At 45.3% G+C, this 26,188-nt stretch overlaps 1 protein-coding gene and 1 non-coding gene across 4 annotated transcripts in view; both read right to left on the reverse strand.

Moving 5' to 3' along the window:
• Positions 1 to 4,129: 4,129 nt before the first annotated feature.
• The window catches only part of ZFR (zinc finger RNA binding protein), a 59,413-nt gene continuing 37,354 nt past the window's right edge, over positions 4,130 to 26,188 (reverse strand). For 2 of the 3 annotated variants that reach the window (XM_044276405.1, XM_044276404.1), the window contains exons 12-21: positions 26,032 to 26,177; positions 25,514 to 25,664; positions 24,817 to 25,022; positions 24,304 to 24,454; positions 23,115 to 23,256; positions 19,227 to 19,324; positions 12,385 to 12,480; positions 8,701 to 8,812; positions 8,055 to 8,152; positions 4,130 to 7,101 (exon numbers count right to left, since the gene is read on the reverse strand). In XM_044276405.1, the coding sequence (XP_044132340.1) occupies positions 6,922 to 7,101; positions 8,055 to 8,152; positions 8,701 to 8,812; positions 12,385 to 12,480; positions 19,227 to 19,324; positions 23,115 to 23,256; positions 24,304 to 24,454; positions 24,817 to 25,022; positions 25,514 to 25,664; positions 26,032 to 26,177 (1,380 nt within the window). In that variant the 3' untranslated portion in view covers positions 4,130 to 6,921. Of the gene's footprint in view, positions 7,102 to 8,054; positions 8,153 to 8,700; positions 8,813 to 12,384; positions 12,481 to 19,226; positions 19,325 to 23,114; positions 23,257 to 24,303; positions 24,455 to 24,816; positions 25,023 to 25,513; positions 25,665 to 26,031; positions 26,178 to 26,188 lie in introns of those variants that run through there. The other variant, XR_006387445.1, reaches the window with a different exon arrangement.
• On the reverse strand, positions 25,148 to 25,280 carry LOC122925276. Its single transcript, XR_006387589.1, has one exon. It is a non-coding gene; the product is annotated as a small nucleolar RNA SNORA66 (small nucleolar RNA).

Raw genomic sequence — 26,188 nt, forward strand, 5'->3', positions numbered from 1 at the left:
ACAACCCATTGCTGTTTTTGGAAGGAAGCGGCCACATTTTTCTAATCCTGGACAATCCCATTTAATGACTTCCGGCTCTGGATGCAGGAACTGGCCTGGGATTAGAACGTCCTGTTGTGGAGTCTGTAACAATCTGTCCGTCTCCTGCAGTGCATGATGGGAGAGAAGACACACAGCGCGGGATCGTGTGAAAGGTTGACATGATTATAATTAGACGCCCTGCGGGGACTTTGTGCTGGACGACAGCAACTCTCCCACGTGTATCAGGATCGGGGGTGAGGGGCATCATACAAGGTTACCGAGCGTTTCCCTGCAAAATTAATATCAGTAAGAAATCTGATAAATATAAGTCCCTGAGTCTTTATTGTGGATGTCACAGCTGGTGGCTGACCAGTGGGAAAGACACCGACATGTCCACCGTGGACGCGAGAGCCTGGCCGCTGGGTGACACTTCGTGTTCTGAGCCCTTTCAGCTTAAAGGGGTATTCCAGCCGATAAAAATTATCCCCTATCCACAGGATATGGGATAACTATTAGATCGGTAGAGGGCCTACCCCCTGCAGGTCCCCTGAAATGACCAGAGTGGCTGGTCGCACATGTGCGCGGTCGCTCCATTAATTTCTATCCGAAAATAGCCGAGCGAGCGCAATCTGCTATCTAGATAAGTCCCATAGAAATGAACGGAGAGCGCACCCGCTGCCGCACCAGCACTCCGCTATTTTTTTTGGGCAGTCCTATAAAAACGAATGGAAGGCGGCTGTGCATGTGTAGCTGTTATCCGTAGGTCCCGTTCTGGAGATATAAGTCGTGGGACCTGCACCTATCTGACAACTTCTTTAAGGCTGTAGACCACCAGGGTGAAGGTTGCTTACGTAAGCAGGGACTAACCTCTATGGCAGGCATGCTCAACTTGCAGCCCTCCAGCTGTTGTAAAACTACAACTCCCACAATGCCCTGCTGTAGGCTGTTCAGGCATGCTGGGAGGTGTAGTTTTGCAACAGCTGGAGGGCCGCAGGTTGAGCATGCCTGCTCTATGGCACCCCTTACCTAATGGGACATAGATGTCTTCATGAGACAACCCCTTGGCTATTTTCCAAAATCCTCCAGCCGTTTAAATTGGGTGGTTTTCCCTCCCTTCACTTCAGGGTCCTGTTCTGGAGATAGATGTGGTGGGACCAGTACCTATCTGATATTTGTGACACATTCTAGTGGTATACCATAAATGTCCCAGATAGGACAACCCCTTTAATCCCTCAACATTAGACCACCAGGAAAACCACTCAAGTATAGACCACCAGGAAAATTGGTATTGATCCCTTCACTAGCACAGACCACCATTAAAATATGCATTAACCAATCAACTACTGTAGACCACTGAGAACTAGCCATTAAACCCTGTACAAGCACAGACCACCAGGAAAGCAGCCATTAACCAATCCACTATCCTAGACCACCAGGGAAGCAGTTATTAACCCCTGCACTACATGCCAGGGAAACAGGACTTCCACTAGCACAAATCACCAGAAAAATGGGCATTTCCCCTAAGGTATACTTTATCTAATCTAGGAAGAAGCCATTAACCCTAAGATCCTGAGGAAAACAAACATTAGTACCTCCACTAACTTAGACCACAAGGAAATCAGTCATTAACCCCCTACCCTAGAAGACCATTGATCCCTCCACTAGCCTAGCCCACCAGCAAAACGGACATTAGCCCCAACAATACCCATGGCCACCTAGGAAGCAGGCATATACCCCACATACCTTTCAACATTTGAATGACAAAATATCCACTTCACCCCTGAAAAGCCTCTTTTATAGAAATGAGAACTTTCTGTCCCATTTTTATGTCCAGTTGGTAGGTATGATTGAACACCCACCTCACTATGTCACCCTGGGATGTGTAGCTTGTGGTCTCCTAAATAACTTCTACTTCTTAAGATTTTTTTATTTATTTTTAAGTTACACATCGCTGCCACCCTGTGGTCATTAGAGGGAGCGCAGTTTTTGATTCATCGGATTGCAAATGTATTCATACTCTTATAAAGCCAATTTATCAGCAGCTTTCTCTCCTTTTCAGGACACGTGCATGCTCAGCCGAGATATCTAATGTGTAGGGCCATATATCCACTGCAGCTCATCGCGACTGCTTTGCCTCAGATGATCCTGTTTACATTATGCGTCTTTACGGTGGTTAGTCAGGGTTACGATTCATGCAGATGTCCCAACTCTGGATGGCTATTAGTACGTTGAGGATCGTTTTTCTGTGGAGTACGGGTGGGCTAGGATTACGTATACGCTTTATTTTACCTATAGTGACTTAGGATACTTTTGGATTCCTGAGTGACGTGACTTGTGCATGGATCCCGTGTGCACAGTGATAGCGGTGCCCCCCGTCACACTGAGGACATGCACAGTAGACGCCTGCACAGGCCAGGACTTGGGAGATATGCGCCTTAGCGCTACAATAAACACAATCCTGTGGCGCTCAGTTTGTCTGTTTACGGTAATGTGTCTTTTGCCTTATAATTATATCTGTGATGAAGTGTATTACAATGAGTCATGTTAATTATTCACAGAAACCGGATTTACAGCCAAGACTTCGTGCCACAGATACAATTATAAGGGCACATGACCGTTGCCGTTCTGCGATCCGCAAAACTCAAATAGCAGCCGTGTGTGTTCTGCATTTTGCAGAACGTCTGGGCCATAGTAGAACAGTCTTACCCTTGTCTGTAACGCGGACAAAAACAGGACGTATTCTACATTTTTGCAAAAGCTAAGGAACAGCCATGCAGTATGCTGTTCACATTTTTTGCAGACCCATTGGAGTGAATGGGTCCGCATCCAACGCAGAAAAAAATGCAGATAGGATGCGGACGAGAAATACGTCTGTGTGCATGAGCCATAAACCGCAATCGTATGCACAGCAGCACAGCCTCCCATGAAGACCAATGGGAGGCAGAGTCCATACAGCTGCCTGTGCCAAGATGCTGTGTGAATGGGAGTGTAGGACGGATTCCCACAAATTTGTATTTTTTTTTTTTAAGCGTTTGAGCGAAAGGTAGAAGTGGATTTAAAAGGAATGCGAACTATGAAGAAAGGACTCATACCTCTCTCTACTGCTGAATCCACTCAAAGGTCTTGCTGGAAAAACTGCATAAAAAAAAATTTAAGCAGTGTGTGAATTCACCCTTAAAGAGGACCTTTCACTAGTATACAAACTAAAAACTATCTGCGGGCAGAGCGGCGCCCAGGGGTCCCCCTGCACTTACTAGTATGCCTGGGCGCCACTCCGTCTGTTGTACTGGACTGATTTTTTTGTAGGAGGCGTGTCCCTTGCTGCAGGGCTGGCCAATCGCAGCGCTCAGCTCATAGCCTGGCTGGGCGCCGCTCTGCCCACAGATAGTTTTTAGTTTGTATACTAGTGAAAGGCCCTCTTTAAGGCTCATGCACACAAATATATTTTGTTTCAGTGTCCATTAAGTTTTTTTTGCAGATAGGATTTCAATGGGTATGAACGTTTCATAGCTCTGCAAAAAAGAAAGCATGTGCTATTCTTGTCCGTTTTCCAGACAAGAATAGCCGTTGTTAATGTATCCGCCCAAAAAAAAACAAAAAAACACACGGATGCAACATAGACATCTGTATTTTTTGCAGACCACAAAATACATAGTCGTGTACATGAGCCCTTAGTGTGAATTCATGCGCTGTGGAATTCACCCCAATTTAGAGTACAATAGAGGGACGTAACTGGAATAATAAAAAAGCACATCCATATATAGAAAAAGAAATCACGTGGAATTCAGGGTATGCTGCTCCTTTTCTAATCCCTGAAGTGAACGGTCGTAGATTTTCACCCTTTGCAACACAAAGGGAGGAAATGTGCAACCCAACCCCCTATGTGATACATGAGGATTTTGCTGCAGCACATGGGCACATCCTAAGTGGCAAAGGACGTTTCTATCTTCTGTACATCAGCCTGTATGCCATACAGACTTCTTACACTTTTCCTACTAGGCGGAAGCAAGAGAAAGCTGCGAGTGAGAGCCCTGGACCGCGCTTGCACCTCCACTCTGTATCGTATCACCTCAGAGTCTGAAAGAAAAAACTAAACACACAGAGAAGCTCCAGATTGTCCACTTCCAAATTTATTTCACTGCTGTGCTGACAACAAATGGTTTTACTGGCAGAGTTCACATGGACAGCATATGATGCAACCCGCATGAGATCCCTGATGAACAAAGGCCGAACCAAAAGCTTCTTCAGACGCTCAAGTAACTTTGCTGGGACACTAAAAACAGGTAGAAAGTTAGTAGCAGTAAGGCTGGACTGACGCACTGTACTCGCCTCACTATTTGCACTAGAACGGATCATTAGGGCGGACACATTTCCTTTAGGCCACCGATTCCCAACCTACGGCTTTCCAGCTGGTGCAACACTACATCTCCCAGAGCATGCTGAGAGCTGTAGTTTTATAACAGATGGAGAACCAAATGTTGGGGTATCACTGCTTTAGGCCAAGACTCCACAGCCCTAACCCACAATGACCCAGTAACCCAATATCATTGAAAGAATTCCAAGCGATGTGACAAGTTATAGTTATCCTACAGTTATATTGTGACTTGTGTCACCCTAGCCTTAGCAAAATAAATCAAAGATAATATAGTGGAAACTGCACCACCACCATGACTGTCAGCTTGTCTCGCTCTACTCACCGAGAAATATATGCACACAATTAATTTATGGAGATTGCTGGGTGGACACCTGGTGAGCTGACAGCTGCTGTATGTGTTTGGCCAGTGCAAAAGATTGTATCAAGTCTCTGCACCAAATGATTGGACAATATGAAGCAGACCAAAAAGTCAGGTCAGCCATTAATGTGAAAATCATTTGTCCTTTTTCTGCAGTCTAAGGCATGTTATTTTGTGGCCTGTGGCACAGAGACCATGACCCCTTCACAGTGGTGAATGGTAAACCCATGGAAGCATTAGGGGCAGCTGCTGGGTTTTGCCATTTCAGTAGGAGTTCTGATCTTATGGAGGAGTGTGACTACAAACGATTGAAGAGAAGCATAAAGAAAACCTGTGTGTCAAGCAGTCGGCTCCTCGGGGGCGGGCTTTGGTGAACAGAGCAGGAAATGATGGATCAATTTTGCTACATTCACAAAAAGCTGCAGACTGACATCAACCAGCTTAAAGTAGTATTCCCACCATAGACCTTTATGGTATATCGGGAGCTCAGGTGTCATGTGGGCAGCTTAAAAAAAAAAAAAAAGTGGAGAGGGGACCACATAATTCACACTACTCAAGTACAAAAAGGTAAGTTCACACAGGTTTAAGGCATGTTTATCAACCAAAGCCAGCAGGAAGGAGAAATACAAAGTCCTTCCTTGATATTTCTTATTCATTTCAAATCCACTTCTGGCTTTGTCTGGAAAAAAAACCTGCTCCAAAAAAACAAAACTCAGTGTGAACCTACCCCTAAAGCAGTCACAGGAAAGGCTGAGCTTGTCTATGATTGGTGAACTCAGTTGAAAAGGACTTTAATATGGAGACTTGTTGAAGTGAAGGCTGAGAATGGCCAAGTTTAATTACCAAGTTACTAAAGCAAATGGGATCTAACTTATAGACCACCGCAAAAAGATCTTCCAACAGATCCTCAAAGCAGCTTTGCAGTATTTCTGAATGTATTAATTATATAATGGAATTGCTGAAACCACAATTCCTTCGTCTGGATCAACTTGCAGGATGACAGGCCGAACTGGATGGACAAATGTCTTTTTTTTGGCCTTATGTACTATGTTACATACCCAGGTTACCTTCAGTTTATGAATGCCAGGCCTTACAACACAGGAGTTGACCTATTGAGAACCCCCATTCTCTAAATCACGTCAATGCATCCTACGGGCCTCCAGCTGTTGTCCATCATTATTTCCCAACATGCCCTCGCAGCCAGAGACTGTCAGCGCATGCTCGGAGTTGTGAGACAATTCCCAGCACACCCAGCTTGCAGACCTTGTAAACACACAAGCTTCTACAATGTACTGGTTTCTCTTTACCATTAACTGGAGCCTTGTTCACGTTAGGTTTTCTATATATCAAAACAGGAATAGTTTGCAAACAGATCTAATGGTTATAAAAGCAAACTTAAAGTGATAATCATGCATCACAAGAGCATTGGGTGCCAGAAAACTGTGTAATATGGTTATAGATTCGCTTTACACAGTCCCTAGCACAACTAAACGCAAATAGAAAGCTGCCTTAGTTACAATTATATATATATTCAACCCATTGAGACAAAATGCCACAAGATTTCCAGAGACGTTTACTTCTGAGTGCTAAAAATTGCAAAAGTAGGAGGGGGGGGGGGGAAGAGAAACAAAAGCAAAGAATGTGTTTTAGTCTTCACACAATGCATCCAAGTGGATTCAATTTACAAGGAAACATAAAATAAGAAATTAGTGAGGACACATGCCATATCTATTCATGTAACTTACAACTAAAGAAGGCTTCCCCCTGCCGGCTATGTCATACAACACAACACGAAACTTAAAAACACGGCTGAAAATTAAATACAACTACTGCCTATAAAGAGACACCGACCACCCAAAGCTTAAAATGGAAAGTGTAAAGCTGTCCCGATGTCAAGTCATTGTGTGGGCGCACACTATCCTCGGCACCAGGACAGATTCACCAGCAGTATGGAGGCAGGGGAAAGGAACGCGTCAATTTTAACAACTATACAAATATTTAACCTATTAACAACTCCGGAGATGAAACATCAGAGCCTGGAGCAAGGTAACAACAAGATGAAGGCATCAGGACATGTAACCCTGCAGCAGACGGGATGAAACCTCTCCTGTTAGTGGAAATGTATTTCTCCAGGAGACGAGATGCCTCATGAAGCTCGGCTTTTCATTTAGAAGTTATCGTAATCCTTTTTATCTTTCTTCCCTTCTGCTTCGAAGCTGTCCACGCCGTCGCTGTCTCGCCGTCTCTTGCGGTTGCTGTGAATGTTAAAGCGCTGGTTCATCTGAGACAGTGGATCCATGCCCAGCACTTTGTAGATTTGTCGGAAGGCGAGCAGCCTTAGTGCAAACTGCGGGAAGACAAGAGATTCGGTCTTGGAACATGAACAGCACCAGATTTGAAATATAAAAGTATGAGAAAATGAATTACAGGGTAACAGAGTGCTGGTGATGAGCAGGCAGTTTTCAGGAACGGTTCCTGATAATTGCCTGCTCTGTCTGTGCATCTAAACGCACCTTTAGGCCTCTTGCACACGAGCGTATGCGCTCCGAGACATAGTCCGTGAGCGGGCCATATGTCCCGGAGTGGCATTGATCGTGCGCACACCATCATAGATTACAATGATGCTGTGCACGTCAGGCTGCCCGCACTCATGATGAGTGCTTCACAATAACCCCGCGGGCGGCCCGACATGCACAGCATCATTGTAATCTATGATGGTGTGCTCCCGTGTGCACGATCAATGCCACTCCAGGACATATGGCCCGCTCACGGACTATGTCTCGGAGGGCATTGATTGTGATCAAAAACTACCAAGTGAGGCAAGTGGCAATACGTTCTAAAGAAAGTAGATCAAGTGCTAGTGCACCCACTTAACCTCTGCAGGCATATTCGTTATGAGGGAGGTTTACTAAGAAAATGCCCCATTCTGGCTCAAATTGCACACAAAAAAAAGCCTTACATGGCATGTGCCAAATTTATTATGTGTTTGAGAAACTTCACTAGACATATGAAAAGCGTCTAGAAGATAGCATGGAGTTTTAAAGATTGCCACATTTGTTAATAGTATGCACCATTATTTTGGCACAAGAACTGGTGCAAAATAAGATCTAGAGGTGGCACAAGTTTTTTTTACGGTCTAAATTTAGGACAGGAATAATAAAATCGGTTCCAGAATGTGCATCTCTGCGCCTCTTGATCTTAACTGGACAAAAAGTAATCACCGAGTCACAGACCCATCTCCTTCAGAGACCAATGTGCAGGCAAAAAAACATATCCCTTAAGCTAATACAGAAACGTTACCTGTGCACTGGAAGTGAGATCCTCCCTTTGCTGATCAGTCATAGTAGCTAAAGTGTCATAAGGATCTTTTTCACATGGGTCAAGTAAACCGGGCCCACCTGTCAAAGAAAAGAAAAAATGATGACCGTGTGGAAATGCAGCATTTCTTGAAATACTCTTGGCACGTTGCCACCAGTGATGCAGACTGCATGTGCTTACCCACTTTATATGCCTCAAGTGATGGAATTCCCTTTATGTCATGACCATGATGCACAGTGTAAAGTCGCTTACGGAGACTCACTGAGGGAACTAGTCATCTCCTGACTGTGGTTCATGGGGAGTAACTTTCCCCTCTTTAGGGAATAATTCACAATGTACACAATGGTTCATGGACATGGCAGCTATTTACTTAGATTACTGAATTACATTTCAGAGCACTGGGGCTGATTGCGGGGGGGACCTGATGCCACGGGGAACACGGTCCGTCAATTACTTTTTCCCTTATTTAAGTACTCGATTAATCGGTAGAATACTTGATTACAAATATAAAATCGATAGCTGAAGCCGTAACGCAGACCTTAACATCACCATCTGAATCAGGGTCCACTGCAAAGGTGCAAAGTGATTGGCATCCATTAGATAATTGCCATTCTTCAGAACCACTCACCCTTTAAAATAATGCCCGAAGAAATACACTCAAAGACTCTCCTCAACGCATCACCAGGGCTCTGGGGGCCCGACGAGCTGCTTATTGCCTTCTCCACCAACAACTCCAAGGCCTGTAAAACATAAGATCCCCGTCAGCACTGCTAGGAACTCTCCTCAGGAGATGCATTTTATGTGAGAGTATTTTTTTGTGTTCTGTATAGCTGCCTGTTTAATAGGGGACCTGTCACCTCTCCTGACATATCTGTTTCATTAAATACTTGCTTCCCCAATGTAATAATTCTGGAGCATCTATTCTTATTACTATGTTGCACCATTCCTTTATTATTCCTTCTAGAAGTTATGAAAAATTATTAGCAATCGGCAATGAAGGTCCAGCTGGGTGTTACCCAGTTGGGGTCATGTCCCTGCAGTCTGACAATTTCCAACAAGTCCTTCCAGTGTCAGATTGGTGCAGGGACACACCCAAAGCTGGACCTTCATTGCAAACAGCTAGTCATTTTTCATAACTTCTAGCAGGAATAATAAAGGAATGGCACAAAATAATAGAGGCTCCAGAATATTTACATGGGGGATGCAAGTAGTTGCTAAAACAAATGTCAGGAGAGGCGACAGCTCTTCTTTAACGTTGATAGACAACAAACTTGTATGAATATGGATGAATGAAGACGCCTGGAATTGGTGAGAGATTATTTGCCATGATTTTATGTGTTCTGTATATGGTATGCTGGTTTATGTTATTTGGGTTGTCACCTCATTTGCCTTTTGGAATATATTTGTTTCTGTGTAGCCCTGGCCAATGCAGTATTAAAAGGATACTTTTCTACTAATGCCCGGTCCTCAGGATAGGACCTCAATAGCTGCTTGGCTGGGGTCTGGCTCTCTGTTCCTCCACTGATCTGCTGTTTGACAGTAGCTCCAGCGCTGGGACTACACAGCTGTAGTAGATGGAGCTGGTTACTTCTTTCGGAGCGGCGCTGTGTAATTCTGACGCTGGCACTACTGCAGCACATCTGGTGTGTCAGATCCCTGCCAACCAGATATTGATGGACTACCCTGAGGATAGGCTATGAATATTAAAGTAATGGTAAAACCTTTTTATTAAAGGGGCTCTTTCTCATCTCATACACTGGTGGCATGTCTCTAGGATTATGCCCGATTCTGGAAATAGGTGCGGGTCCGAGAAGTGGAACCGCACCTATCTGACATTGGTGGCACATCCTGGCAATATTCACACAACACGGGAAAAAAGCAAGACTGTTTTGTTCGGAATTGTATGGTACAATGGTCTGGAATAAGAACTAACTCAATGGCAGACAGCGGGTAACCACTGATGAAGGAGGCAGCTTAGACCTCCGAAACGCGTATGGTGAAAGCATAAACCCGCAGTTGTACCGCTGGATGGACACGACTATTGGATACTTTGGAAGCGCTTCCAATTACAACCTTCTCTTTTTTCAGATTAAAGATTGCTATACAGTGAACGCGGATCGGCTTGAGACGCCATACAAAACGTGACGTCATACCCACGTGGGACGCCGAAGGAAAACATCCGCAACACAGAGTCCCGAAAGGCGCACCAGCGGCCGCAACTGACGTGTAGTCAGGGTGTGGGACGCCACACCAGGTACAGCACCCGACTGACAGACTAACACCCTGCCAATACCATCATTAACAGTGACTGGCTAACAATTCACAGTAAGGCAGCATTACAAATGATGAATATACTAACATATTAACCTACTAATCAATCAACCAATTGTATTTAAAATGATCTGAAGCGCATTGACAAATTCATCATTTTAGAGATCACAAAGTGGCATTCCTCAATCAAATATAAACAACCGATTCGCCCATTGGAAAACTCCATCAATAGATAATATATGGTGGAGATTAATGCTGAATGACCATTCATTCCGCCACCCACATATTTGCATATCTACAAAATTAATTTATAAGAACTATATACGCCTGACTACTGGCCATCACTAATCGAGTACCCACTTCCACCGACGTGGTACCAGAATAACGGGGAACCCCCCCCTCCCCACTGAAAGGCTGAATCCAGTGTACGCATTTTTAACCACAATTTCATGCACCAGTTTTATGCATAATTTTTATGTACGATTTCTATGCAAGGGTATTACCCCCTTTTTCCTTTCCAAGTGATTTTCTTCACGATTGATTCTTAAATAAAATAAATGTATATTTTATCTATATTGCTCTCTGCGTATTGACCAGGTGAAGAGTGACGGTTTTTCATATTCAAATTGTATATCTAACATCCTGCCAATATGCTACCAATGTATGAGATGAGACAACCCCTTTAAGCAGTGCCCTCTCTAGGCACCCATATGGGCAAACCGGTGATCTCATGAAACAACGCTTTTAACCCTTTAATGGCACTAAATTCTATTCCTTTCTGACTCCGCATTTTTTTTTTTATGACCGCTGTAATGTTTAATCGAGATGTCAAAAAGGCAGGGAATAAAATAAAAAAATAAAAATACTATCTGACTGCAGTGGTGATGTGTATGTATATATAATATATATATGTAAATCTTGCAGCCAATCACTAGTCTCAATGGTCTTGTGCCATTTACTATTGAGATTAGTGATAGGCTGCAGCAGTCGTGTGTATATACGGTAACGCCACCTCTTCAGCCAGGTAAACAAAGACTGGAGGGAGGCAGAGGAGCAGCAGCTCTGAAAACAGGCAAGTACGGTCTCGTTATGTTACTACAGATCTTGCCTTTATGAACATTTTTAGTAACCGAGGATCCCTTTAATTCTTCAGGTTATTACGGTCACATGGATAGGTCTTTATTTTAACATTATTTTTATTATTTCATGAAAACAAATTAACAAAGTGGTCTTATGTTTGAGCAAAGATACATTGACATCGAACCGGATACAGAACATATGACATTATATTCATTCAAAAAATAAATGAATACGTTCAAGAAAATGTATTGTGTATTTTATAAAATTGAATATTTTAAAATTATTTTCAATTATTTTTTTTAATCCCACTAAAGACGACCTGTATGCTAAGAGAGGCTTAAAGGGGTTATCCGAGAGTATAAAATTCCCCCCATATGTCAGGGTCCCCACACTGCAGATGAAAACATCCGGTGTCAAGGGGAGCAGCCAATTACAGGTGGGGACAAGCCTCCCTAGCATCGCAGGTGACATTAGGGAGGCCTCATCCCAGTTTATCACCTGCAGACACTGGATGTTTTCATCCGCGCACAGGGAGAAGCGGCAGTGCGGGGACCAGGAGTGGCGCAGGGAGCGAGGTAAGCATATTCAGTGGGGGGGGGGGGAATTTTATACTCTCGAATAACCCTTTTAATGAACAGACAGCAATAGGGTCTTTTCTAGGTCCCCACTAGTCACGGCACCAATGAAATCGGTTGACCCAATTAAAAGTGGAGTTCCCTTGGATAATGTCACAACCACGCAGCAATCAAAGGGTTATACAGCCAGGATCCGTGGTTCCTCCAATTCCGGCCATTAGATCAGGATCTAAGATGTTATTAGCTAGCTGGACCCCTGACTCCAGGGGAGAATTATTCTACAGCCCCATAAAAACACAGGGCTGTTGTAGAGGAGATAAAACAGAGTGGCTTTTTAGATATGCAATCGCAAAATACAACAAACAGAACCGAAGCCTAATACATACCCAGCTTGGAAAATCGGACCATGTGGGCACACGCTGGCACAAGTCCCTCAGGATACGGATGATAATGACACAGGACTGCAATCCATTAGCTCTAGCCTTGTGTTCAACAACAAAAGCAAATTAGTGCCATCGTCAAAAACAACAAAAAGACTAAAATACCATCGTTATTGGAAGCCCAAATCATGAGCTGCCAAACTGGATGGCATTTTAAACACGCAATTATATATTTTTAAAAAATAAAAGCTGTCATCTCCTGTAAATTTCACTTGTAAGCCTTGTAGACAAAAACGAGATTTTTGTGAGCTCACCTGTAAAATCTCTTTCTCGCGTAGTTCATTGGGGGACACAGACCGTGGGTATAGCTGCTTGCTGCCACTAGGAGGCGACACTAGGCTAAGAAGTGATAACTCCTCCCCCGCAGGCTATACCCCCTCCAGCCTGGAGAGAGCATATCAGTTTGTGCCCAAGCAATAGGAGTAGGAGAAAAAAATCAATAATGAAAATACAGTACACAACCCACAACTGACAAACATCAGTCGGAATGCACCAGAACTGAGGACCATACTGGCCCACAAACCGCCAATATGTGCGGCAAACCGAAACTGGGTGGGAGCTGTGTCCCCCAATGAACTACGCGAGAAAGAGATTTTACAGGTGAGCTCACAAAAATCTCGTTTTCTCGCTAGTATCATTGGGGGACACAGACCGTGGGACGTCCTAAAGCAGTCCACGGGGAGGGAAAAAAATCACACGCCCCTGGAGAAAAAACGCCCTCGAGGATGCGGCATCCGCTGCCGCCTGCAAGATCTTGCTGCCTGGAGCAGCAACAGATGATGGCTAGGAAAGACCCCCGAAACACTCGGTGAACTTGCCGGAAGACCAAGACACTGCCCTCTAGAAGCGATGTCTGGAGTAGATGAACCCGAGAAATGACGACCGCTGGACGGCCAGGCCATCACTCCGCTAGGAAGCAACCGACAGGCAGACATCCCAGGAAAAAAAGCATCCCGTTGGAAGACGCCAGCTATGACAAGGACCTCCAAGAAAATCAGGCAGAAAACCCATACAGCGGAACGCGCCAACGCGCCAGATATGGACCAGCAAATCTCCGAGGCCAAAATAGATGGCTGATGGAGAGCCCGCCCTTAAAATACGAGGGAGAAAGAAGAGAAAAACCATGTCCGAGAAGACCCGAAAAGCGGTGACCTTCCGCCAGAAAGAAAATTCTGGCGGAGCACTGCCTGATGCCAATGACAAAGGACAAATGGACGTACAAAAAGAAGAAGAAGAAGAAGAAGTCCCAGAGGGGGGGCTTGTTTGTTCCTGAAACGCCCCCAGCGATATACCGATCGTCGGGGCGAAGTCGGTTGTAGACCACAACTGTGGGAGCGGAACCAAAATCCAGGTTCGCAGGATCCTCCTCTGGTTAAAAGAAACCGGTAATGGAAAAAACCCCATAATTGACATATATTGACTTCCGGGCAGAGACCAAGATAAGAGAATACTCTCCGTGGAAAAAAATAGATCCCGGATTCCATAGCTATACAACCCATTGCCACCGGTCGAGGAGACCGAAGGGAAAAGGTGGTCAGCAGTCCAGCTAGAGGAAGGACAGGAAAGAAAAATAGGGGGGTTCCGTTCAAGGAACGAAATCCCTACCAGTGGTGACAAGGTGAGACAGTCACCCGCTCAGCCTGGCTTGGGGGGACCGTAGTCCATCGCTTGATGTGACACAGAAGTAACCATAACTGAAGGAAGGAATCACTGTAGTGGTAGACGAGTGCCACAGGGACCAAGTAAACATATCTGACGGACAGTATCACCGTAGTGGTAGACGAGTGCCACAGGGACTAAGCTACCCAGTCGAGCGCGCCCAAGTAAGGTGCTGATAGCTATGGCACTGACGCCAATGCAAAACCCGAGTTGACGACACAAGAACAATAGTCGACAGAGCAACGGACAGTTAACAGTAATGAAGACCAATGAGAGGTCAGGGCAAGCCCATTGCCATCAGGGACTGACACTGTACAGATCTCTTGGTAATGAAATACACCCTTGAGGAGGAGCCCATACAAAGGAAGCTGCCAGAGTAACGCAAAGGCCACACTCCAGTTGAGGAGGATGCCACACCGTACAGGATACCAATCCCAGAGTCGGAAGAAACCGCCGTCTGACGAAGGAACTGTGCAATAGGAATGTTCAGTAGGAACCCTAGCATGTAGTGGAGATGCAAATACCCTTTGTACAGTAATAGCTACCGCCTGCTCCTCCCAGCGTAAAACTGAGGGAGAGGCCTAAGGACACCCAGAAGTAGCATGGAACCAAGCTAACTCAGTCAACCAGAGCCATTCTGAGGCATTCCATCTAAAAAGGGGGCAAAACCAGAGCAACCGCCGAAGCAGTGTCAGGGTAGAACCCCTATCTGCGGGGGATGACCCTCTGCCATGAGTTCGATCTCCGGCCCTTGTGAGAACTACCCTTGCTTTTTTTTTTTTTGTTTTTGTTTTTGTTAGAAGTGGGATCTGAACCCACACCTCCATTTGGAGACCCGAACACCCATACACGGAAGAGATTAACTCTTGAGTCTGGCACATTAGACCACTCGGCCATCCTGACTTAGAGAACACGCTGTAGTAGTCAATGCAGAATGCCAGCAAAACACCCTCACCTAATGAGGAAGAGTGGTGGCCCAGAATACAGAGTCAGTGCAACCTTGGGCTCGCTGGGTCGTAATCCCAACATTTGTATAATGGCGTGCACCCACACGCTGTAGAGGACCAAGTTCTGACCGACCTGAACGGTGGAGGCCCATAGGGATGGGAATCTAGGGCACCTGAAGAGCTGCTGAGCGACTCCCTTAAGAGAACAAGGAACGACCTATCTGCGCCAACCACCAGTACCAGAAGAGACGGGAGGATACAGTATGGGAGCAGTCCCAGTATCCATATACCTCTAGATGAAGAGTACCAGGCACCAATGGCAACGACTGTTGCTGCGGCCCACCCGTGAAGGAAGCCACGGCATCTAGTGCGGAGGCTTAGTTGAATTAAAGCATGCATAGATGCCCAGAGATTTCCCGTAAGATGTAGAAGGGGGTAATGCCACGACTGTTGACTAGTATTCAGTGGTAGCGCAACCCTCCGTCAAGGAAGGAAGGTAGGGAGATAAACAGAACCGCATCCCACGGTAGTGTAACAACCCCCTCCCTGGAGGGGGTAACGCGTACTGTAAGCACTACCCTCAATGGAAGTGCAACCACTCCACCTATGAAGGGGAGAAAAATATATAGGGAGTACTGTATCCTGAGGTTAGCGCCAGTACCTAACCTATGGCAGGGGGTAATGCACCCAGTAGGAATTGACCCCTATGGCAGAGAATTACACCCCTATCGAAGAGGATAATGCATACGAATAGTCCCGTTCCCGGTGGGTAAAGAATTCCTCCACCTAAGCAAGGTGGTAATACTTACAGCAAACATTGCCACCCGCGATAAAGCCATAACGCCTCCTATAAGAGAGGCTAATGCATAACGCCAGTACTGTACCCAGTGGAACAGCAATCCGTCAACAACTGAAAGGGGAGACGCAAATGGCTGGCACTGACCAGTGCAAGTGCCGTCAGTCCACCTGTGGATGGAGGGAATACAAAGGGTAAGTACTGTATCCAGTAGCAAAGCAAATGCCGCCTAAGGAAGGGGCAATGCAGACAATCAGTACTGCCGGTAGCATGGATGCAGTCTAGAAGGTTCATATCAGAGTCCGCAGAACTGTTCCCTGTTCCCTCAGAACCAACCCCTGTCAGAAGGGAGGGTTCTGAATATCACCCTAATGAGGAAGGATGGAGGTGCGGAGGAGACCGAGGAGGAATGTCCTGCTCGTGCGCAGCTCTACCTCTTAGCATCCAGCCACGGCAGTTGCAGGCTGTGACAGCGGTGATATAACCATCAAAACACCCAGGAGGTGGAATCGGCATCCCTACCTGACCGCTCACAGGATTGTGTGGGCGGTACTCAATCGACCCACAATCCAGGAGGGTGGATTGGGAACTGCCAGAGGTCCTCCATTGGATTGCGCATGTGGATTAACAACCAAATGACCCAAGAGGGTGGATTGGGAATCCAGCAGCTGCGTTCCCCTGGCTTGTGCAGGTGGAGCATTATCAACCAAACGGCCCCGTAGGGCGGATTGGGAATCCTGCATCTGTGTTCCCCCCGGATCCGTGCAGGTGGAGCATTATCAACCAAACGGCCCCGTAGGGCGGATTGGGAATCCTGCATCTGTGTTCCCCCCGGATCCGTGCAGGTGGAGCATTATCAACCAAACGGCCCCGTAGGGCGGATTGGGAATCCTTCAGATGTGCTCCCCCGGATCCGTGCATGTGGAGTAATCAACCAACGGCCTCAGCGGGCGGATTGGGAATCCTCAGATGTGCTCCCCTGGATTTGTGCAGGTGGAGCATTAATCAACCAAACGACCCCGCAGGGCGGATTGGGAATCCTTCAGATGCGCTCCCCTGTATTTTTGTAGGTGGAGTATTATCAACCAAACGGCCCCAGCGGGCGGTTTGGGAATCCTCCAGATGTGCTCCCCTGTATGTGTGCAGGTGGAGTAATATCAACCAAACAGCCCACGGGCGGATTGGGAATCCTGCAGATGTGCTCCCCTGCATTTGTGCAGGTGGAGCATTATCAACCAAACGGCCTCAGCGGGCGGATTGGGAATCCTTCAGATGTGCTCCCCTGTATTTGTGCAGGTGGAGCATTATCAACCAAACGGCCCGTATGGCGGATTGGGAATCCCTCAGATGTGCTCCCCTGGATTTCACCTGTGGTGGCCTATACACCAGACGACCCAGAAGGTGGTCTGGGAATTCTTCATGTGTGCATTCTCAACTAAACAGCCCCGGAGGGCGGAATGGGAAACTGTGAGCAATCCTGCCCTGTCCAGATAGGACATGGGCCCAGCCCCATACCCCACCACCAGGGTGGACATGCCGGCAGGAAGGGGTTAGGGTTAACTTCCTAATCTAAGGTAATTGGCATGCAGAAAGGGGACACTCAGATAATGCAGTGCCGGCTGCAAACAAACGACTTGCCACAAAGGGTTAACCCAGCTCAGAGGACCAGATGCGGAGCTCAGCGGGGCACCTGGGGGAGGAGCGACAGCTAGTCGGGGAGAATCCGCGCCAAAAGGACGAACCCGCCCCCTCCATAACTGGAATGAAAGTTGCGGCCTAGTAGGCCGCAAAAGCCGGGACATAAAGTTCGGCGCACAGCCGACCGGGCGGTACTGCCAGCCGGTTACCACAGCGGGGCCTGAAGAGCAACCGCCGATGTCTGCCCACTGATTTGGAGGGGGAGTGTCCACTCTCGCTGCGGGAACCCATCCCGTGCCGCTAAAACAACTGCACGGGCTGAATCCCGGTAGGCCCGAAGTGGAGCCAGGGGCTAAATTTTTGGCGCCGGCCAAACGAATAGCCGGCCGGGAGTGGAGTGACCGGAGCGGCGCTCTGTAAGTGCCCTGGCTGAACATCAGCCGCGGGAGCTCACCCCGCAGGCCGTACTGAGGAGAACCCAGGCCCCCCGTATGGACAGAAGCCCAAACCTACATTGGGCCTGAGGTAATGTGGGGGCCCTCACCCTGAATGGCCCACCTGAGGAAAAAGGACCTCCATCTTATGATGAGGTGACCGGGGGGGAAGGGAGAAGGGGGAGGGGAAGGGCCGAGGTACTTACCCAATACGGACTACTCACCCCATCTTCATCCTCTTCTCTTCACCCTTTCTCAGAGTACCAGCAGGGTCACCTCTTCAGCCGCTGGCACACGAAGTGGCAGGAGACTGGAATGGCGGAGGGTCTCGCCGGATTCAGGTGACCCCCTTGGCTGGCGGGAAGCAGGGGAGCTGGGCTGCCCTGGTCCACTTTCGTTTCTTGGGGAGGGCGAGCGGTGAGGGATTCCGACACCGGCCTTGCTCCCGGGGTAGACAGAGTGGCTAGGCGACTCTGTTTCCCCAACCTAAAAGAGGAAAAAAATAAAATAATAAAGGTAAGCCGCCCTGCAAAAGCAGGGAGGTCTGCCTCCTACGACACTAAGCTAAAAACTGATATGCTCTCTCCAGGCTGGAGGGGGTATAGCCTGCGGGGGAGGAGTTATCACTTCTTAGCCTAGTGTCGCCTCCTAGTGGCAGCAAGCAGCTATACCCACGGTCTGTGTCCCCCAATGATACTAGCGAGAAAAATAAAATAATAAATTTCATTACATGTGCAAGAAAATAAATGAATAAAAACATGGAATAAAAAAATAAAAAATAAATAAAAACAGAGGTAGGGACTGGAAGGTGGCCAGAATCCGTTTGGTGCATTGTTGGGACTGCTCACAATACCAAACGGGTTCCCGGTACCTTTCACTTCCTACGCTGAACTAGAGGAACATTTCAAAGCTAAACAGGAAGCAGTTAACACATTTAATTTGTTAAGCAAAGATACTATGCAGCCTTATGGAATATTACAGATTCACAACACAGTTTATGAAGGTGAGGGGGGGATGCTGAAAATATACGAGTTAGTCTTTAAGTAATGACTACTCCATGACCAGAAAAATAAAAAAGGAAATAAAATAAAATACATAAATGAGGGGGGGGGGGGGGGATACTAAAATAATATAATATATATTAACAAAAAGTAACAGTAAACATTTATAGGATCGTCCGTCCACATTTTTTCTGGTCATTTAAAAAAATAATAATGTAACGTAACATTATCATGGACAAGTGCAACAAATTAAACATTGATCGTGCTATTCTCTCATAAGGCTACAAGAAGAAAGTAAAATGATGTTGCGAACCTGGAACCACTTAGCGTGGCGTAGAGCAGCCAGAGCGTCAAGGCATTTTTGCCTGTCCAAGACGTCCGGTGGGTCTTTCACCATAACCGAGGTTACATCTAAAATGAATTGAATTGGCAAAAGTGCAGTGAGGGACGGGTGTTTGACCAGGTGAGCAAGACACATCTTTTTTTTTTTTTATGTAGCTACAGTGTCACACAAGCCATTCAGAGGAGAGAATTTACAGACACACCCTAATGGTGAGATGGATCCAAGGCACAATGCTAATCAGCCAATGAAATATAGAAAGCGGAACGCGGGTGACTAGATTTGTCGTAGGTGCAGAGAGTCACTTTTTTTTGTGTGGTAGAAAACGCCCGCAATCAGCAGCCGCAGAGAATGCAAGTTTTCCAGGAAGGATGGTTGTACACAATGCACTAGTACAAAGATCACAAGACAGGGAGGATGCAGAAATCCACCGCAGCTCAGCAGGCAACTTTGCTTTTCCCCCGCGCTGTGCATGGACCACCATAGCCGTGTGGATTTCTGCATCCCTTTAACATTGTATTGATCAACCCCTTAAAGGCTCAATTTAAAATAAAAATAAAAATCCACAAAATTCTGCAAAACCTATATCCTCCAATTCATAACAAGATGATCTGCAAATCACCATAGCGCTATTGGGTGAAAATTTCCACATACATTAGGTGACTATAGCAATAGGGATGCTGTTTTCAGCAGGATGGGGGGGGAGACAGACAACTCTGGGAAAGTGCTGCAGAGGAAAGTGATCCCTGTATGATTTCTGAGGGGGGTCGCCTAGCTAAGACTCCTTCTACTGCCTCCATAGACATAAACAAGATGCTCTATCGGGTTGTCAGAGCATGCTTATGGAAAGTTCTTTCATGGGAAAGATCTTAGAGGTTGGAACACCCAACCTCCATCTTATGTCTAGGGCCGGCTTTATGCTCCTTCATTATGTTCGGACTTCAGCAACGATGTGTCCCATTTGCAAATCATCTGATTATCAGTTGGAGAACATACAAAAAATGTAATAAATAAAAAAAGTGAACATCACTTCAGTACAATTTCGGAATGGCCATTATGATAAGAGGTTAATCATTGAAAAGACTGCTGTGCCCACACTATTTCATGCTCATGTCAGGGAAAAAACAGGAGCTTAAGCAGTGTGCAATGCAAAGTAACCATGACTGCATCCAGAGAGCTTAAACCTCCGGTTTCTTCCAGCAAATCCAGCGTAATCTTCAGGTAACCGTACACATCCATTTACTCGCATTTCGTTCCCCATCACAACAGAAAATAGTGTGAACACTGCTTCTAATTCAAAGGAATGAAGGAGGAGGAAGAAGAAGCAGATGCCTGCACTATGCAACCAAACCCCCTCCTAATATTAGACAAGGCTGGTGTGACACTGAGCTAAGAAAACCTTGGTCAAAAATCCTTCCGATGTCTTGGCAGCAATTCCTGACAGGATCAATTCTCTGCTACAAGGCTTTGTAGAGGAAAAGCTATAAGGATGGAAGAAAAACACAAAATGTACCAAGCTGCTTGAAAGGCTCAGCAGCGAGGGTTAAATCCGTTCAGTACCAATTCATGTGCAAATGCCATATAGACGACTTCAGGTTTCTGGTAACAGGCACGTAATATCTACACATGCAGAAATGACTCCCTAGTTGAGTTATGGTGGTCGTTCAGACAAAGCCTCCCCGAGATTAGGTGACAGACAGAGCGCGGTGCAGAAAACCTTATTGAAGCAGAAGGTACAATGGGAATTGTTTGGAGCAGAAGATCTGCATGGTGGCTTTCAGAAAAGCTCCCAGGAGAGTTTAGTATGACGCCAGCACCTGATTCCACACTAGGTCAGACAAACGACTGCTTTGTTTCCTTTTTTTTTTTTTCCTTTTTCTTTCTCAGAATCGAGCATGCAATGATAAAATAAGATGTAATGAAAGGTCTGCAAAGTAAACTAGAGAACTACAGTGCTCATACAGTTCCTACAGAATGATGCAAGGGCAGTCAAACATTAGAGGAAAGTCTGCAGGATCACATAGGACTATGATCAGTCACCGCTCCCAGGAACTGTCTTATCAGCTGTATGGGCTGTATCCATGGGCTTAAAAAGGCAGAGTATGTACATGTGCGTACAGCCGCTTGCTCCCCAAGTAAAGCAGAACAGCGGGATCAGAAGCAGAAGGAGACTTCAAACTTCAGTCACACCAAGGACTGGTCTTCTGAAGCCTTCGTCCACCATCGATGCTGCTGTATCCCTCAGAGACTGTCTGCTCTAATTGGACAGCACCTACACAAAAGATTTGGTTGCCACCCTGATGGCTGACCACACTATTGTGCACCGAATACTACGAGGGGGGCAGATCTCAGGATGTCAGCACATGTACTTTTCATTTTTTTGAGCCCATGACAGATCTTTTTTAAAAGAGACACTATTGCCACAATGAAAAATATCACAGCAGCTCCTCCCTCATTCTCCTCCTCATTGATCCCATTTTAGCTCTCTTTTCAATTAAAACTTAAAAATATTAAGACGTCTTCTCAGAGTCCCAGAGCTATGCCCCCTCCTGCTACTCAGTGTCCCGTGTCTGGCTGCAGGATAAAAAATAAAAAATGTAAACCCTAGCTGAAGATAAAAGGGTCAATGAGAAACTAACCAGAGTTCTCTGCAGGATTTCTACAAGACCGTTTCAGCAGGACATAAAATATCCTACAGGCAAACTGTGAAGGCTAGATCACCGTTGTCATCTTTTACTAGGTTTAGCGTTCCTTTAAGTGAACCGTGCTGCTATTTCTTCACAGCAGGAGAGATCCCGAGACAGGGAACTTGAGAGCGGCAACAACATCCCAAGGCATCCCCACTGCTCTGTATTTCCTCCATTGTGTCTTTCCAAAAGCCTGTCGTTATGTTGCCGATCCTCTGCCAACTAGTGATACAAGTACATTTTGGCAATATGGAAACCTGCAGTATTCCATACTGTATTTCTACACGAAGACAATGGAAAATCCTATGTAAAGGGGATGTCAACTGAATGGATATAAGCAGCAAAACTAGTGCTAGTTTGAGGGGGCAAAAAAATAAATAAAAAATAAATAGATTCCTCTCATACTGGATCACCCTGTAAAATTATTACTCTGACAATAGTGTCCCTTTAAGTCTTTCTAGTGGACTTTTGTTCCCACCTAAAATGCACAGGCCAAAATATATTCATGAGCAGTCTGAAAAACGCTCCGGGGAGCACCGACTGTCGAAACATAAATCAGGCATTGTCCAAAATAGCAGAAATGAAACAAGGCTTTAATCTAATGTCTATGTGCAGCTTGTGACTACAGCTCTATGGGCATGCCTGTAATGAGTCACCTATATCTAACAATATAAACGGATGGGGCAGTTGCATCGAGATTTATTACACTTTTTGCATGCCTTAAGGCAATGGCCTAACCACCTACTAAGGAAACAAAATGTCATTCCATCTGACCTACATAGCAACAGACCCAACATACTGCAGACACTGACCATGCGGCTTCTGGCTTCACAGCCTGTGGAGGTCTCGAGTGTTACACAATATACCAGGGACAGCCACACTGGTGTCACATCATTTCTTATCAGAGATGCAAAAGTTTTCAAACTCTCCTAAAGTTTGGACTTAAACTAAGTAGAAAATTGTGTTAAAAGCCACCCCAATTCCTATATTAAAAGAACAACTCTAAAGTGAACACATGACCCTGCCCCCAGATACACTGAAATATTATCTTTCTGCATCTCAAATGAGCAGAGATGACACCATGTGTGCGCTTGTCTTTACTACTATATACCATCCAAAAAAGAAATATACAGTGAATAAATGTAGCTGTTAAGAGCAATGTTGATTTCCCAACCTCCATCCTTCATGCTTTCTTCTCTTATAACTGGAGAGGTCAGGGTTATGGTGACCTGCATTTTAGGCTCCACACAAGAATTCAGAATAATGGCCGCCTCGGGAATAGAACAGTCCACCTCATACTTTTCAGGACTTATTACCTGCAGGAAGAATACACAGAATAAGGCATAAGAACAAGGGTGTCTACAAAGTATAACTATCCAGACTGTTAAAACCCTTTCAGCACTGTGATATCAGCAGATTAACAGTTTTATACTCTAAGCGGTGACCTAACAAAGGTTCTCAAACCTGCCAAGAATAAGGCCTATTCATGGTGACGTCTGTGACAAGATGGTCAATGTTTGGTTCTGTGTATTAGTTTTTTTTTTTGCTCTCCATGTGTCATTCGTATTCCATAGACCAGGGATGCTCAACCTGTGGCCCTCCAGCTGTTGTAAAACTACAACTCCCATCATGCCCTGATGTAGGCTGATAGCTGTAGACTGTCCAGGCATGCTGGGAGTTGTCGTTTTGCAACAGCTGGAGGGCCGCAGGTTGGGCATCCCTGCCATAGACCATGCTGGCCTAAAAATTTGTTTCCACAGCATCTCCTACCAATGGTCTGTGAAAACCACACATTAACCGCATCCGTGGTTTTCACAGACCCATGTGTGAAGGATCTATAATCACGGACAAAAATACTGCATGCAACCGTGGTGAAACCACAGTCCATGGCAATCCACTGACGTGTGAATGCACACATTAAAGTCAGTGGATATTTGTGCTGTCTGTGGAGCAATAAAGTGTGAAAGATCTTGGTTTAACATTCCCTTAAATAGGATAGAAAAAAAATAATATATACACTAAAATAGTTAACCCCGTTAATCACCAAGACTATTTTCTCAGTGACATTTTTGTTTTTCCATCAAGAAAAAAAAAAAAGCAAATAAAAAAAATGGTCCAATATACTGGCTTATCTCAGAATGTGATAACAAGGGCTTACAACATTCTCCCACACTCCAAAGACATATTGATTTGGACCTTAGATTGTGAGCCCCATTGGGGACAGATTGATGGTAATGTCTGTAAAGCGCTGCGGAATTAGTCAGCACTATACAAGTGTAAGATTATAGACTTCAAAATTTTATGATGTCACTCATAAGTAAAAACTAGCAATACAGATGAAAGCACCTCACATAACCACTTACGGAAAGCTGTTTGGGAAGGTTTTCAGCTATTCGGGTTAGTAAAGTCTTAGTTGGTTTCTCGGCACAGAGCAGTACCAGACTGACGTTTCTGTCGCCGCGTAAAAGCAAGCCTTTAGCCAAAACACCAACACGCAAAACTCCTTTCAGAGCTCTGAAAAGGAATAAAACATTTCTAGAATTAAAATATATTTCTTCACACACAACAGAAATCTACTAGACTAGTCTCTTATTCCTTGGCAAACGGCAACATTTCCCAATATTACAGCTGCAATAGTCTTGTTTCCATGAATCCACAAGACTCGTTCGATCTTGTTGGATAGGAAATAATAATCTATCTAGCTTTTGATGAACCATGGGGAATGGAGCCTTATGTGAGCATTATTTATCATCTGTTTATCAGCTGCAGTACGGCTGTGCACATTATCAGTGCATTAATCATGTAGGGTTTTCTATGGATTGTAGCTTCCAAAAAACTGACAACTAAGACCATGGGTTGTCAAAATTTTAAATTACCTTTCCTTGGTTGGATCTTTCTTCTCCTCAGTCTCTTTCTCCTTACTCTTGTCCTGGTCCGCCATTACGTCAGACACCAGCTTAAGTGCTCGCTCTGTAAGGGACACTATTTTTTGCACAGCCTGAAGTTCTTCCTCGGTTGGGTATATTGCAGCATGCTTGGTCATAACATATCGGTCATCAGAAGAGTCTGGTCTGCGCAACGGCTGCAAACACATCCAAATGATTTAGTCAGCAATTTACGTAAAATACTAAAAATATATAAATATCAGATCGATCTAAATGAAGACATAACCAAACAAAATAATTCGAAGATGTTCACAAGAGAATGAATTGTTGAGGAAGGTATTATATCAGCCTAAAGACAGGCCTTTAAGGCCAAAATTTACCCTCCACAAATTATTTTGCAAACGTGTTCCCCTTGCAACTGCAACATGATGCAGAGCTAGTGATCTAGTTTGCAGTAAAAGCACTAAACAGTGCAATAAATTCAAATCTAGAAAACTGTTTTAATACATTTGAAACCCATCTATTAATTTAGCAGCATCCACTGAATTTATTGTGAGCTGCAGAAACCAATATTCCGCAGGGACAACTCTGCATTAAGTTAAATAAATGCACTGAAATGTAAAATGACCAATTATAGGAAGATACAGCAATAATTATAATGAATGAATGTCCACCACACAGAACTCACAGCAGGTCCTTGAGGTTGGGGCATTCCTGGTCTCACTCCCAATAATCCTGGTGGGCCATGATGATAGCCGCCATCCGTGCCTCTTCGTCGGTCATCCCAATGATGCTGCTCTTCCTCCATACGCCTCCAATACATGTCCTCTTCATAGCGCCTTTAAAGAAGAAATTGGAAGGGTTATGACTCATCATTGCATTACACTTTGCAGTCATGTAGCGTTTTTGCTAGCAAAAATGCAAACGCATCACGTGGCTAACATACCCTAATAATAAAGAGTGACTCAGTTATTGGTCCACTGTGTTCATGAGCGGAACTCCCCCGATGGCTGCCATGCATCCCTGGAAACTATCAATCATGGGTCAGCGACGCAGGACAGCAATCTCCATATGAACACAGCTGACAAATATCAGTCGTCTTGGGGTCAATTAACCAATTGCCACTCAGTAGAATGACAGATCTGCTTTAAAGACCACGCTGTATTTTTATATTGCATTCTCTGTAGTCCAAGCACCTGTTCTCACCTCATTTCCATCCTCCACCGCTCCTCTTCCTCCCTCCTTCTCCAGTACTCTTCTTTCTGCATCTGTTTCCGCATCTTCTCCTCCTGAATTTTCCTGGCTCGAATACTAGGCTTTACTTCCACTTGCAAATCCGGATTGACTTTTTTCTAATAAATGA

Source organism: Bufo gargarizans, chromosome 1 (genome assembly GCF_014858855.1).
Source record: "Bufo gargarizans isolate SCDJY-AF-19 chromosome 1, ASM1485885v1, whole genome shotgun sequence".
Lineage (NCBI taxonomy): Eukaryota > Metazoa > Chordata > Amphibia > Anura > Bufonidae > Bufo > Bufo gargarizans.